A 12,539-nucleotide genomic window follows, 5' to 3' on the forward strand; every position below is an offset into this window, starting at 1 on the left:
TCCAAAAGTAAATAAATTTTACTGTTGCAAAGTCTGAATTTAAGCTAGGGACATAAAGACAAAGCTGTCTGCAATGTATCAATTATCACTGAACGTTTGCACAGCCATATATTGATTGTAGTTTTAAAAATTTAGTCAAGTATGGATGCTGCTTCTAGGAAAATATGTTAACTGCACAGCCACTAAACCTAAGGCAACACTCATTTTAATACACAAATTATCAGCTCCATAAGGATGCATCATTTGTTTCACTGTTCTAATTTCTTTAAACAAACATCCAGGCTGATCAAAGATTTCAAAGTTGTTGTAAGAATAGAATTTTGCAAACCTGCATGAAAAAACATGCTCAGAAAAATTATGGAAGAACTGAAACTGGAACTGTTTGCCTTTCATTTTTTAAAGGTTGCCTTAGCAACTAGGCTGGATAAAATGACTTAAGAAGCTTTTCATTTGCATCAGACCTGATTCAAACTATTACTTCAAAAGCCTGAAAACAGAAGTTAAAACACCCATTTTAGGTGTACTCTGCTAACATACAGTGTGGGAATTTTCCATTGCCATTGACCAATAGAGTGAGATGACAGGCTGTCATCTTTTAAAATATACACTGCATGTGACTGCCTAACTTCTACATCTCTCCCATACTTTGTAGACAAAATGCCAACTGAACAGGTATTTGGAGCCTCCCAAGGTTATAATTTAGAGCAAGGCTTCCTTCATCTTTAGCTGAAGACCTTTTAGAAATTCTAATACCAAAATTGTCTCTCAGTGGAATGGAGAGATGGTTACATTTTAGTTTGTAGAAGTCAGCTCTGGAAGTCAGACGTCTTTAAACAGTTCACTCTGACTGGTAGTTTCCAGCTGACTTCATGCATGGGCACAGAGTAAGCTGGTCTGTGCTTAGGCATTTGGGAAATTGAAAAATTAAGACATTTACAGGCAATAGAGACACAATTGCCAAACCCCATTTTATCATCTGATTTATCAGAACACAGAGTACTCAGAAGGCTCCTGGTGACTTGCTAGGAATGAGCTCTTTCCTGCCCATGCACCTCACACCTTACTGCGTTAGCTCAGAATTTGGAACGGGGTGGCAGCCTGGAAGCCTTGAAGACTGAAGTTGGGTGTCACACACTCAGCAGGTTGCAAGCCACCTTCTGAGCTCACTGCAACCCTGACTGGTAAGAGCCACCAGGTAGGTTACTCTGTCAGCCACTGCATCCACAGCTTCCATCCAGAGGAGCAACAGTCTCTGGCAGGAGGTGTGGGAAACAGTGAATGGAACCTGTGTCTGTTGGAAGATGGATGAGGACCACTCCAAACAGTAGAGCTAGATGGGAACTGACAACAACAGCAACTCCAGACCAGCGCTAATGCAGACGTGCTTGAATGTGCAGACCAAGTGGGCAAGGTTAAGATGAAGATACAGAGGAGTGGTGCACAGAGCATAACATCCCTACAGCCATGGAGCAGGCAGTGCAGCAAAGGTCAGGGCACAGCACTAGCAGGAAGGCAGAGTCCATGAGCCTGAGACCTCCAGCAGTGAGCAAAAAACTCAATTTAAGCACAAATAGCACAGCAACCACACAAGTGAGAGGTGGGGCGTGGGAAGAAAAGGGATAGAGAACATGTGGATGCCCTGAGAGCAGTGCCTTTTAATCTTTTTTTCAGCTTGCAAACAGCCAAACACTTACAGAAGGAAGTAAAAAGCAGCATGCAGAGAAATTGCTAATATTTGGCTGGTTTTTCATAGCTGTATTTGTCACACTCCTTGCTTGTCACATAAACACCTCACAGAGCCCCACTGGCTCATGAATCACAGGGTGAAGGCCACAGCTTTAGAAATGGGAGGGATTGTTAAAAAACACAACTGGCAAGGATAAGAAGGAAGGAGATACAGAATATCAGGAAGAAGGGATTGAATTGTGTCACTACTTTGATTTGCACTGGCAAACCAGCAATATCCACATTTAAAAGCACACACACTCTGATATATTTTTTTTCCACTGACTGGCTGTGGTGACTAATAGTTCAGTGTTGCCTAATGTACTTATAACTCTGTCAGAACTTGAGAGTGGAATTCCTGCACCTCTCCAAGTAGTTATCCAATCTTCAATCCTTATTCTGTAGATTGACACTAGGAGCAGAAACAGAGTGTCTGTGAGAGAAGTACAAAGACAACAATACAAGCTTTGCACTGGCAATCGTGTAGTTATGGGGAGCCATGTAATAAAAAAAAAAAAAGGATCCATTTTATCTGCAAACCTGTCCACTCACAGATGCTAAAGCTCCAGCTAATACCACCACCAGCAGCTGGCATTGCTGTGATGCTTTACATTGTGTCTGTGGGGCACGAAGAGCATTAGTGAATGACAGTGGACCACCACATATGCACATGCTCTCAGCAGGAAACAAGAGACCAATAATGACTTACAAGGTCTAGAGCTGCTGCCAAAATGGAGGCATCGGGGATAGTGCCTGGTTCACAGCAGTTCAGCAGAAACTGAAAGCGCTTCATGCCTTGGCGGATTGCTCCCAGGTTCACAACATTCTTGGATTTTCCTCCTTCTTGTTTGGAGGTCAAGTGATCATCAAAGCTATGGCAACCTAAAGAGGTAGAGAGTACAGAGGGGATGCAGGGAGGGGTAGAGAGAAGGGAACACAGTGTCTCACCAGTAAAAAACGGGGAACAAAAATCTTGATGAGTACAGTCTTAGTGTAAATCCCTTTCTCTCCTTGTGTTATCTTGAAGATAACAGGTTCATTTTTACAATATTCGTGACTTCCATGAAACAGACATACAACTTAGTCAGATTCTGGCATTGGTCATACTGATATCTGCCCAGAACAGTTCCACCACACTCAGTGTGGAAGCCCAGGACCTACTCCAACACAGGTGAACTAGGATGTTGTCTTTCCTCCCCACCTCTTTAACACAGATCATCTTGCTCACAGTATTTTTTTCCTTACTTCTCTATTACCTTTAAGTTTAAAATGCAGCATACATAACCCTTATTCCTCATGGATCAATTTAGTATATCATCTACTAGGACAGAAAAATCAGTAGTGAATGTGTAGTCTACATGGAAATCAAGCACTTTTTTCAGACATACATCTGCAATTACCACAAGAGTAAAAAGAAATGTGAGACTGGCCTCAACTCCTAGATATCATCATTCCAGCCTCTCTCCCTTGAAGGCTCTTGTACACTTTGAGATGGAAAAGAGTTCAGTTCAAAAATGAAGATGGCATCCCACCTTGGGGACAATTTTAAACTCTATGTATAGAGTTCACATCGTAAATCAACTAATCCAAATTAGCACTTCTAGTCCAGAAGACTGTTATGCAGTTGGTAATGATAGAGTTGAGAGAATGGTAGAAAGACAGAGATTAGAAGTCAGGAAAGCTGTTTCAAGGCCAAAGTGGTCAAAAAAAAGGACAGTTTCTGGGCTTTATATACTCTCCCTGTTTACATCTGAAAGTACAAAAGTTTACAGAACACTAAAGGATAAATCACTGAAGAAGAGAACACTGAGTGGAGAATTCAAAATTGGTTTTAAACATAGATTATTTGAAAGACAAGAGTAAAAACAACAGCTCTACAGGACTTTTTGTCTACTTCAGGAAAGAAGAATAGCTGAAACCTCAAAGTTCTTTTGGGCATGCACTCCCTAGAATGACTTGGAAAGCATTTATGTGCCACCAAAAAAAAGTCACAAGAGAAAATGACAATGTAAATCTTCACTTTTCCCTTGAAGACAGAGGTATATCAAATTTCAAGAGACTTCTTTACGAATTCCTTGTCTTTTTTTTTTTCCTGCAGTGAAACTGTACCTAGTTACCAGCAAACAAAATGCTCCTATGTAGGGAACATATTCCATTGAAATGGATCAAAGTAGAAGGAACAAGTAGAACACTTTCACATGCGAGCGGTCACAAACATCCTTCCAAGTCCTTATAGCTTTTATATCTTATCTGAGCCTTCCTGCTATGACTGCCATAACACTAATTCATTTGAGGCACAAACAAATGTCCCCTATTCAGGGCCCTGTTAAGCCTGTGCCAGTATGAGATCCAGAACAGAAACTCACCTAAGGCACGTCCCTAACCCACACTATAAAGAGCTAGCAGAGCTTTTGTCCATCTGAGCTCAGTGGCATACCTTGCATTCTGTTGAAGCTTTACAAGCCAATTCTTCAGAGGCAGTGGTGACTGTCTCTTGTTATGCTCATCCTGGAGTAGCCTTGCTGTGATGAGGGCAGCCCTCACTGACCTAATTCATGTGACTCAGGCCTCCAGAAGACCTCGCCCAAAGAGCAGAGACCGTTTCCTAACCCAGGAGGACACACAAGCTCCTGCCCCACAGTTGCTCCCTCTGTGACCATGAGCTCATCCTTCAGAGCAAGCTTGAGCTGCTGTGCCTGGAACACCCTGACACCTCCTGTGGTCACTCACAGCAGCTTCAGTAAGTGCCCAAAGGAACATTATGGGTCTCTTATAAAAACACTGTAACTCTATACATGTCTATGTGCTCTTAGTATAGGTAAAAAGAGCTATAGGTAAATATTTATTTACTTTAAAATAAATATTTTTACACATGAATGTGTAAATATATATGTGTAGATATATGTATACATATGCACACATACAGATACACACACATATGTATGCTTACATACATCTATAACACAGAATTTCCAGTGGTCTACATGATAAATCACAATGAAGATTACAGTTCATAAATGATGTCACAATTTGTTCTACATTTTATAATTTTTATGTAATTTATTTCTCCTTTATCCATTACCTCTTAAATTTGGTCTACTGTTAAAAAACCCAAAAACACAAGAGGAAACACTGCATGGAAAAAACATGAGCAAAGTAATAGCATAATGCCATGAATGACAAAAATGAGAAGGCAGAGAGAGGTACCAATATAATGCTTTAGGATCAGATCTTGAGGGATTTAACAGTACACCCATCTGCCATTAAAAGACCTTTATTCTCTCCTCGTTAAGCACAGAAAAATTCATCTGTGTGGAAGAGAGGGAAGCACTGGAGATTTGAAGGCTCGGTGTACTGTACTGTTCCACTGGGTTAAAAACTGTCCCACCGTGAACGGGCCTCACACTCATGTCACTGTGCACATGGAAGCACAGACATACACAGGGCAGATACAGCTATTTTTGCTCAAGCTACGTGGCTTTCATTGAGTGTCAGAGACCCTTGGAGATACAGTGATACAGCTTCCTTAACTGTAACACTTTGCCTCATAAACTTTTATTACTCTTGTATTAGCAAGATTAAAAAAAAATAATTTTCCAGAGCAAAACATGAAGGTCATCCCACAGACACACTGCAGAAACAGCTGTGGCAGTCTGTAAAGTTCTCACTGCCCCTCAGCCATTTTTAAGCATTTTTAAAATATGGTGGAAGTATTTTACACCCACTTCAGCACAAAAGAGTGGATGAAGAAATTAATTTCTTCCATTGCTGGGGAATGCTACCAGACTACAACAAGGTGCTGAACTGATGCATTCTCACAAAGGAACAAATACTTTTCATCTAGAAGCTAACTGAAAGGCACCACTATTCACCAGTGGCAGATAATGACCAGTTTAGAGTGACAAGATATGCTTATATTTTGAAATTATCACTTGCCTTAAAAATACCTTACATTCATTACACTGCAGGCCTGGGACAGGTGATGGCAGAACACACACAATGCAATGTCAAAGTGTAATGTCAGAAAAAAACCAAACATAATGCCAGAAAATGTAGCATACTGTAAAACTACAGAAATCATGATAAAAAATAAAATTGACTCATTTTTGTGTGTTTTTGGGAATTCGGTTGTGTTGCCTTAAAAAAAAAAGTAACAGAACTTCAAGATACAAGGTTATCCCCCTGACAAGAAGGATGTGCTTTGAGCTGACAACATGAGCATGTCAATGACTGCATGATATTTTAAAACAGATTATACCATGACCTTGTATTATTCATAAAGGCACTTTTCAGACATTGCTGACTTCGAAAATACATAGCAATTGAGAAAATACGCTTCTGTGGAAAGGAAAAGGAGTGCTTTTATTATTATGTTGTGTGCTAAGAAAAAGGGACAGCATCCCTAACAAATGGTATGCAGAGACTAGACATGCAAACACAGAAGAAAAGAGATAATTACAACAAGGTTTGTGTAGAGTTTTCCATTTCTGTGCTGATATTTGCTAAAACTGTCAAATAGTTACAAATTGAAAAAACAAAACTAAACAAAAAAACTGATGGAATTGTTGTATTGGACAACAGAAGATTTACACACCTAATTTTGAACTGAATAAGTGCTTTGAAGCAAGTATTAATTTTTCAAGTTTATTGACCAAATTTGATTTGATTTTAAAAGCCCAAATGTTGTATTGTATAATTTATTTAGGCTGATTTTTTTTAGAAAAAAAATTACCAGAGCTTTTTTCTAAATCAAAACAAAAGAAAGAAGGAAGGGAAAGAAAACAGTTACAAGGACTAAAAAAATGGAGAAGGCTACAATGGAGACAAAAACCATGGAGAAAGCAGGAAAAAAGGGAAAGGGGTAAAATACAGAAATAAATATATTTTTAAAAATGATAAAAAGAAAGCAAAAAGGAGACGAGAACCCTGATTTCTAACCATCTTTTTCTTCTGTGTGATGGAGCTTGGATGGGTGTCTTCGGCAGGTGCGCCATTTACCAAGACGCTTGAAGAAATTCTCCTCTTCATCTCGCCCGTTGTCCAGGCCTGCTCCTGGCCCCCCTCCTTCTGACAGCTTCACTGCGCTGGTAAACTTCACCTGTGCAGGGACAGAGGGGCTGGTCAGCCTGGGGATCTTGGTTAGACACTCACTGGTTAGACACAAACATCTACAGAAGGGCTGTGAGGGTCACCAGGGTAACACAGCTGGGTCTGGGCACAGATTTACATACGCTGAAGCACTTCATCTTTTAAGCTTTCTGCTTAAAGGATTGGTCTTTCTTGAGAGGCTGTGGAAGGACAAAGAAGGAAGGAGAAGTGTGACCAAAAATTAAAGCTTAAATGTGTTGACAGAGCCTGCACTTCCCTCTCAGTGCAGCAGATCAGACTGACCAGTACAGTGTAAGTTTAACCTGGTTATCAGCATGAGGTACAAAAGTCCAGTGGCAAATTCCCATGGCTCTGCTCTGGAGACTTCTGTGACATTCCTGTTAGCTGCAAAGTCCATAAGGAATAAAAACCTTCCCATGTGCAGCTAAAACCAGCCAGATCCTGCCTTTTTAAGCTCTCTGTAATCCAGCCTGACACATTTACCTTGGAGCTCTGCCTGATGAAGGAGAGACGGTCGACAGAGCTGATATCCAGGAGATCTTCCACTCCATCAGCCAGGCCAGAGAGGGAGGAGCGCTTCAGCCAATTCCCTGTTACAGAACGAGCCACTCAGTACAAACCTAAACATTCTTTCTAGGAGAATCTACTTCTTAGCAACTGCAGTGTATTTCTCCACAGTGGCCACACTAAGGCGTGGGAAAATAAGAGAAAAGCATAAGGCAACATTTTCATGTAACAAGTATTAACTACCATGCAAGGCCAGGTCCTGGAAATTGTAACTGATATATTCTCTGTCAAACAAATGTTAATTTGGAATATTTCTCTTCTACAGACAGGAACAGTGTCCGTGAGATTACAGTACTAGCCTGCTACTTTGGGGGAACAGCTACAATAATCTATTTTGACAAAAAAATCCCCTGATATCGTTGGTAAATTGCTTACATTTCCCATTGCCTCAGTTCCACATCTGCAAAATGGAGCAAGCAGCAAATCAGAGCTTCTTTTGGGAGAACATACAGACAATAAGGAACTGTGCTGCAGTCTTTCTTAAGACAGCTGTATTTCTCTGCACATGCAATATGTATATAGAATAGAAAGAGACATACATTTACCTATGGGAAGTTTGAGTTTCTTTCGAAGGGAGATCCGTCGGGAGCGAGAGCGGGAGCGCCTGTCTGTGGTGGTTCCAGAGTGAGCAGTGGTGCACTCGGATGTGTCCTGCTCAGATTGACTACTGGTATCACTCGCTGCACTTTGGGACTTAAACATCTTCCTCCAGAAGTCCTTGCGTCCCAGATTGGCCCCTTGGATTTGCTCATCACTAGAACAGAAGATATGCAAAGCATGAACTGCATTTCAGTGAAGTTTGAGTGCTCAGGGAAACGAGACCTCCCTTCTGCAGCCCCCTCTCTATCGCTTGAGGTTGTTTCGTTTTGAATTCCAAATATACTGCTCTTAGTGGGACATAAGCTGGACAACACACTCAGTGTTGTTCAAGACATAAAATAATCATCTTTTCTACCCTTAGGTGCTTGTCCACTGAGGCAGAACGCCATCCTCCCTCTACCACAGAAAGCTCATCTGCTCTGTACATCAGCTGGTGCACATGGGTGAGATAACCCAGGCCAGACAGATGCCTGAAAGGGAGTGATCTCTGGTTATTATCAGACTCCCAGCTGATAATGAACATCCCTCACCTTGAGAGCGAGATGTAAAGAGATAAGTGAGCAATCATTATCTGAGACTCACTTGACTACTACAAAAGCTCCACAAGTTCTCATGGAGGCAGAAGTCTCATACACACGCCCTGGAAACCTGTAGGGCTCCTTTCCCAGGCTTGGATGCATCTTGGTGGTTACTTCTTCAGAAATTGAGAGCAAAAGACTTTATGTATGCCCCACGACAAAGTGGATGGTAAGATACATTGAATCCTAATCGAAACTATTTCTTCTCTAGCTGTAATATAGGTACCTTATTACTACAGTGAACCATATTGTTAATCTACTAGTTGTTTCTTTTGTTTATCCTGTGTAGTAAGTAACTGTATGACAGTTAAATTTGTGTCCATTAAATAAATAATTCATTTTGTAATAGATCTAATTGGTCATCATTAAGAACCTGAGGAGTGAGAGCCATCTGGGGTGTAGGCTGCCCCTAAAAAGAGTTACTGCCAGAAATCTGAGTCAAAGGCAGGACTTGTTTAAGCTCTCCTCTCCATTCATAACATCCATTGAACAGGTTATGCCAATATTTAGTTTCTACACATGAAAGCAAACCACCTTCTTTATGTCAAAATGAGCTACATTTATAAGACCACATCAGTAATTTCTACGAGCGTTTGTACCAGAAAGCCTTAGGACATCGTGACAGCCATTTGTGAACCTGCTCATTAAGTACTGGAATTGGGACAACATTTTTTACTGTATTCTTGAGATGTCCCACAGCTATGGCAGGGCTCAGAGAGGAACAACTTGTACAATCCTGCAGAGCAGTAAAAGGCTTTGTGTTAGCCTTGCTGTCTCAGCAACAGTGAGACTCTGCAGGATCAGTTAAGGCAGGAGAATTTGTGATGTAGAGCTCTGGGCCCTTGTGCAAGCAATGTCTTCATGTAGTGCATCTCAAAGCTCTTTAACAAGACAGACACGTATTCAGAGGAGTTAAATGACTTGCCCAAAACTACTTAGGGACCTGTGGCCATTTGTAGAATTTTCTAAAATTCTTAGGAGTATTGTCTAAGTTCAATTCAATAGTAAATGGCAGAACTCTTTGGACATAGATTTCAGATGTACAATGCCAACAGCAGGTTGATTCCCTGTGCTGAAAAGGAAACTACAGCAATCTTCAGAGCCCAAGGCAGATCAGGAATGGGCTGGCTCTCACTGAAGACTCTTAGCAACAACTTGGAAGCTGAAAATTAATAAAATCATTACCCAGGAGTACAAAGAAAGTTAGGAGAACAGTTGTGGTTAAATCTCTGAGGAATTAACATGCTATTCGTTGCTCTGGTAGCATGGTACACAATACTGACATATGTACTGCACTGCAATTTGCAAACCTCTGCTGTTTCCCCACCAAAGCCAGGATGGGTCCAGCTGGCAGCACTGAAAACAGGCATTACCTGGTCGTTTGCAGTAGCCCCTGTGTAGACACTCAACAGCTTGTTGTACCATCCAAACGGGTACATCTGCTATGCTGCCCATTTGTACCAACCCCAGAAGGATGCTGCTGGCAGGAACACATTGAACAACTCAATATTTACTTACTGCTCTGGAGTTTGCATTGGGCGGCTTGAGACGTAACTGCGGCATTCATCAGGGGCAGCTGAGGCCTGGCCCTTGTCAATGATGACACTTCCTGCCTCAGATCTACACAGACAAGATAAATCATCAGCCAGACGAAATGGGTGGCCCATCTCAGGGTCATCACATAGAACTGGATATGGAAACCTGCAAAGCAGCTTTAGAGACGTACCCTCTCCTTAGCAACTTACTGTCTCTATATACATATTATTCCTAAAAAAAGGCATCAGCTCTTAGCAGCAAAGCCAAGGTTTTCAGGACTTTTTCAACTTTCTTAATCCTTCTTCCCAGTATTTTAATAAGACTAATTCCTCAAAGCACCAGAGGAAATTTCTTTTTGATAAAGAAGCATGTCCATATTAGATTTCTTCTGGGATTTGTTTTGCATAGCAGGGTTTGCCTGTCAGAAAAACAGGTACACATCCCAAAGGATGTGATGCATATTAAAAATTACATCCACAGAGTGTTTTGGGAGTGACACTATGCTTCTTGGTTCTCTTAATCCCAATATTTCCATGGTACTGTTCTCTTATGCCTCTTACATGAGACTGCCAATGATTTTCTCTACAAATTTGTTGCAGTCTCAGATCATTAAATTTTAAAGGAGACTGCTGCCACAGCACAAGTCTGTACTTCAAGAACCGACATGCTATAAAGACAAAACAATCCCTTGGAGCTCTGTTCAGCACAGATAGTCATAGAGTCATATGCAAGTCAGTCATTTACCTTCTCCCTCCTGACACCCACCTTTTGCTCACAGAAGGTTTTGGCTCTTGCTCTGTTTCCTCTGTCTTTTTTCCTGGTATTAACTTCTCAGCACTGTCCAAGAGGGCACTGAGTGCCACCCTCCGAAATACATTCCCATGAGCCTCCTTGATAAATTGGACCAGCTGTCGGATATCACAGTACAAGCCCTGAGTAGCAAGACACCATAAAAAAAAAAAACAAAAAAAACCAAAACAAACAAATTCAGTCTGCAGTTTCTAAAGAAGCAGTGAGAGTCAGTACTTTCTGAGGTACTTCACCAGGCCATTACTTCTCCTCTGGCTATTGTGTGATCTACTCTTCAGGAGTATGGTTTGTGGTTTTTGGCTGGAAACACATAGTGCACCCAGAAGAAGCAGACAAGGAGGAGCATTGTTATGGAACATGATCTGCAATGGGATACAGCAGATGGAGAGGTATGAGAGGCTAAAAGACCTGTGAAATGAGGGAGCTACAAAGATGACTCAAAGTTTGTTTTATACCACTCATCTAGACCACAAACTTAAAAGGCACGAAATACCTCAGGTGTATGACAGAGGATGTAGAATGCAAACAACTGCATGTTTTTTTCAGAGCCAGTGGGTGTCTTGGGATTTTTTTTTTTCATTATTTTAGAGCTTCACATCATATCAAGAGAGAGGAATGACTCACTCATTCCCCAACTCCCTCCTACACTCAAGGCCCTTTTTAGTTCTGAACATTCATACATGTCTGTGATGTGCAAATCACCTCTGTATCTGAGGGCAAGGGGATGGAGGGAACAATTTTACAGGGCTTGATTTTTGATCTGTGAGCTTTCCTGAAAGACCTTGGATTATCCTGAAAATTCCCTGCAAGGAACAAAGGAAAAAGACTCCAAAAAAACAACAAAAAACCAAAACAAAAAAAAACCCCACAAAACAAAAAACCCAACAAGGTTATCCTGATTAAGGTTTTTTTTTTTTTTTAAGTAAGATATTAACCACAAGATTGACTTGAAACAATGACCAAAAAACAACATATCTGCACACATGCTCTACATGCTATATTCTCCATACAGTAAGTTTCACCTTTCACTAAAATACGGTCTAAAAAGATACACAATTTATAAGGCAAATTTGCACTTGATGCTTCTACTCTTGGTCCAATAACGGGACATGTTTTTCTGTATGCCACCAAGTAACCTCTTATGACAAACATTCCAAAGGAGGAATATCCATAAGAATTAGAGGGTTTGGACATAGGTAGACTACACTGCTGGCTTAAGGCACTAAGGTGATTTTCCTTCTCCTCACAGAGCACTACTGTCCTTTTAGCTGGACTTCAGCGTCTCTACAGCTCTGCTGTAATGATGGAATACAGGAATGTTTCTTGTTTGCTTCCATGAAAAACCCTAATTTCTGATAATAAAGCAAGCCTGAGACTAGCTCCTAGAGTACAGCAATTTGGAAGAAGAGCACTCATGTCATCCACTCTACTGACTGCTCTGGGAAGACAGCACATGTAGGAATGTGCCACCTGTTGACAGAGTGACCAAATTATCCTTTGTCTCCTTAAAAAGGAAAAAAAGCCCGTAAGTTTCTCTCCTCAATTTGGTAAAAAGACATCTCATAGGACCTTGGGGACTTCACCTCAAACCTAAGGATAGTCAATTGGACAGAA

At 41.0% G+C, this 12,539-nt stretch overlaps 1 protein-coding gene across 3 annotated transcripts in view; it reads right to left on the reverse strand.

Annotated features, from left to right (window-relative positions):
• The window catches only part of UNC80 (unc-80 homolog, NALCN channel complex subunit), a 126,812-nt gene that overhangs the window by 79,906 nt on the left and 34,367 nt on the right, over nucleotides 1-12,539 (reverse strand). Inside the window, exons 17-22 of one of the 3 annotated variants that reach the window (XM_053946992.1) lie at nucleotides 10,881-11,047; nucleotides 10,098-10,199; nucleotides 7,941-8,155; nucleotides 7,318-7,424; nucleotides 6,724-6,823; nucleotides 2,435-2,607 (exon numbers count right to left, since the gene is read on the reverse strand). In XM_053946992.1, the coding sequence (XP_053802967.1) occupies nucleotides 2,435-2,607; nucleotides 6,724-6,823; nucleotides 7,318-7,424; nucleotides 7,941-8,155; nucleotides 10,098-10,199; nucleotides 10,881-11,047 (864 nt within the window). Of the gene's footprint in view, nucleotides 1-2,434; nucleotides 2,608-6,663; nucleotides 6,824-7,317; nucleotides 7,425-7,940; nucleotides 8,156-10,097; nucleotides 10,200-10,880; nucleotides 11,048-12,539 lie in introns of all 3 variants that reach the window. The other 2 variants (XM_053946991.1, XM_053946990.1) reach the window with 2 other exon arrangements.

The sequence above is a fragment of the Vidua chalybeata genome, chromosome 7 (assembly GCF_026979565.1).
Source record: "Vidua chalybeata isolate OUT-0048 chromosome 7, bVidCha1 merged haplotype, whole genome shotgun sequence".
Lineage (NCBI taxonomy): Eukaryota > Metazoa > Chordata > Aves > Passeriformes > Viduidae > Vidua > Vidua chalybeata.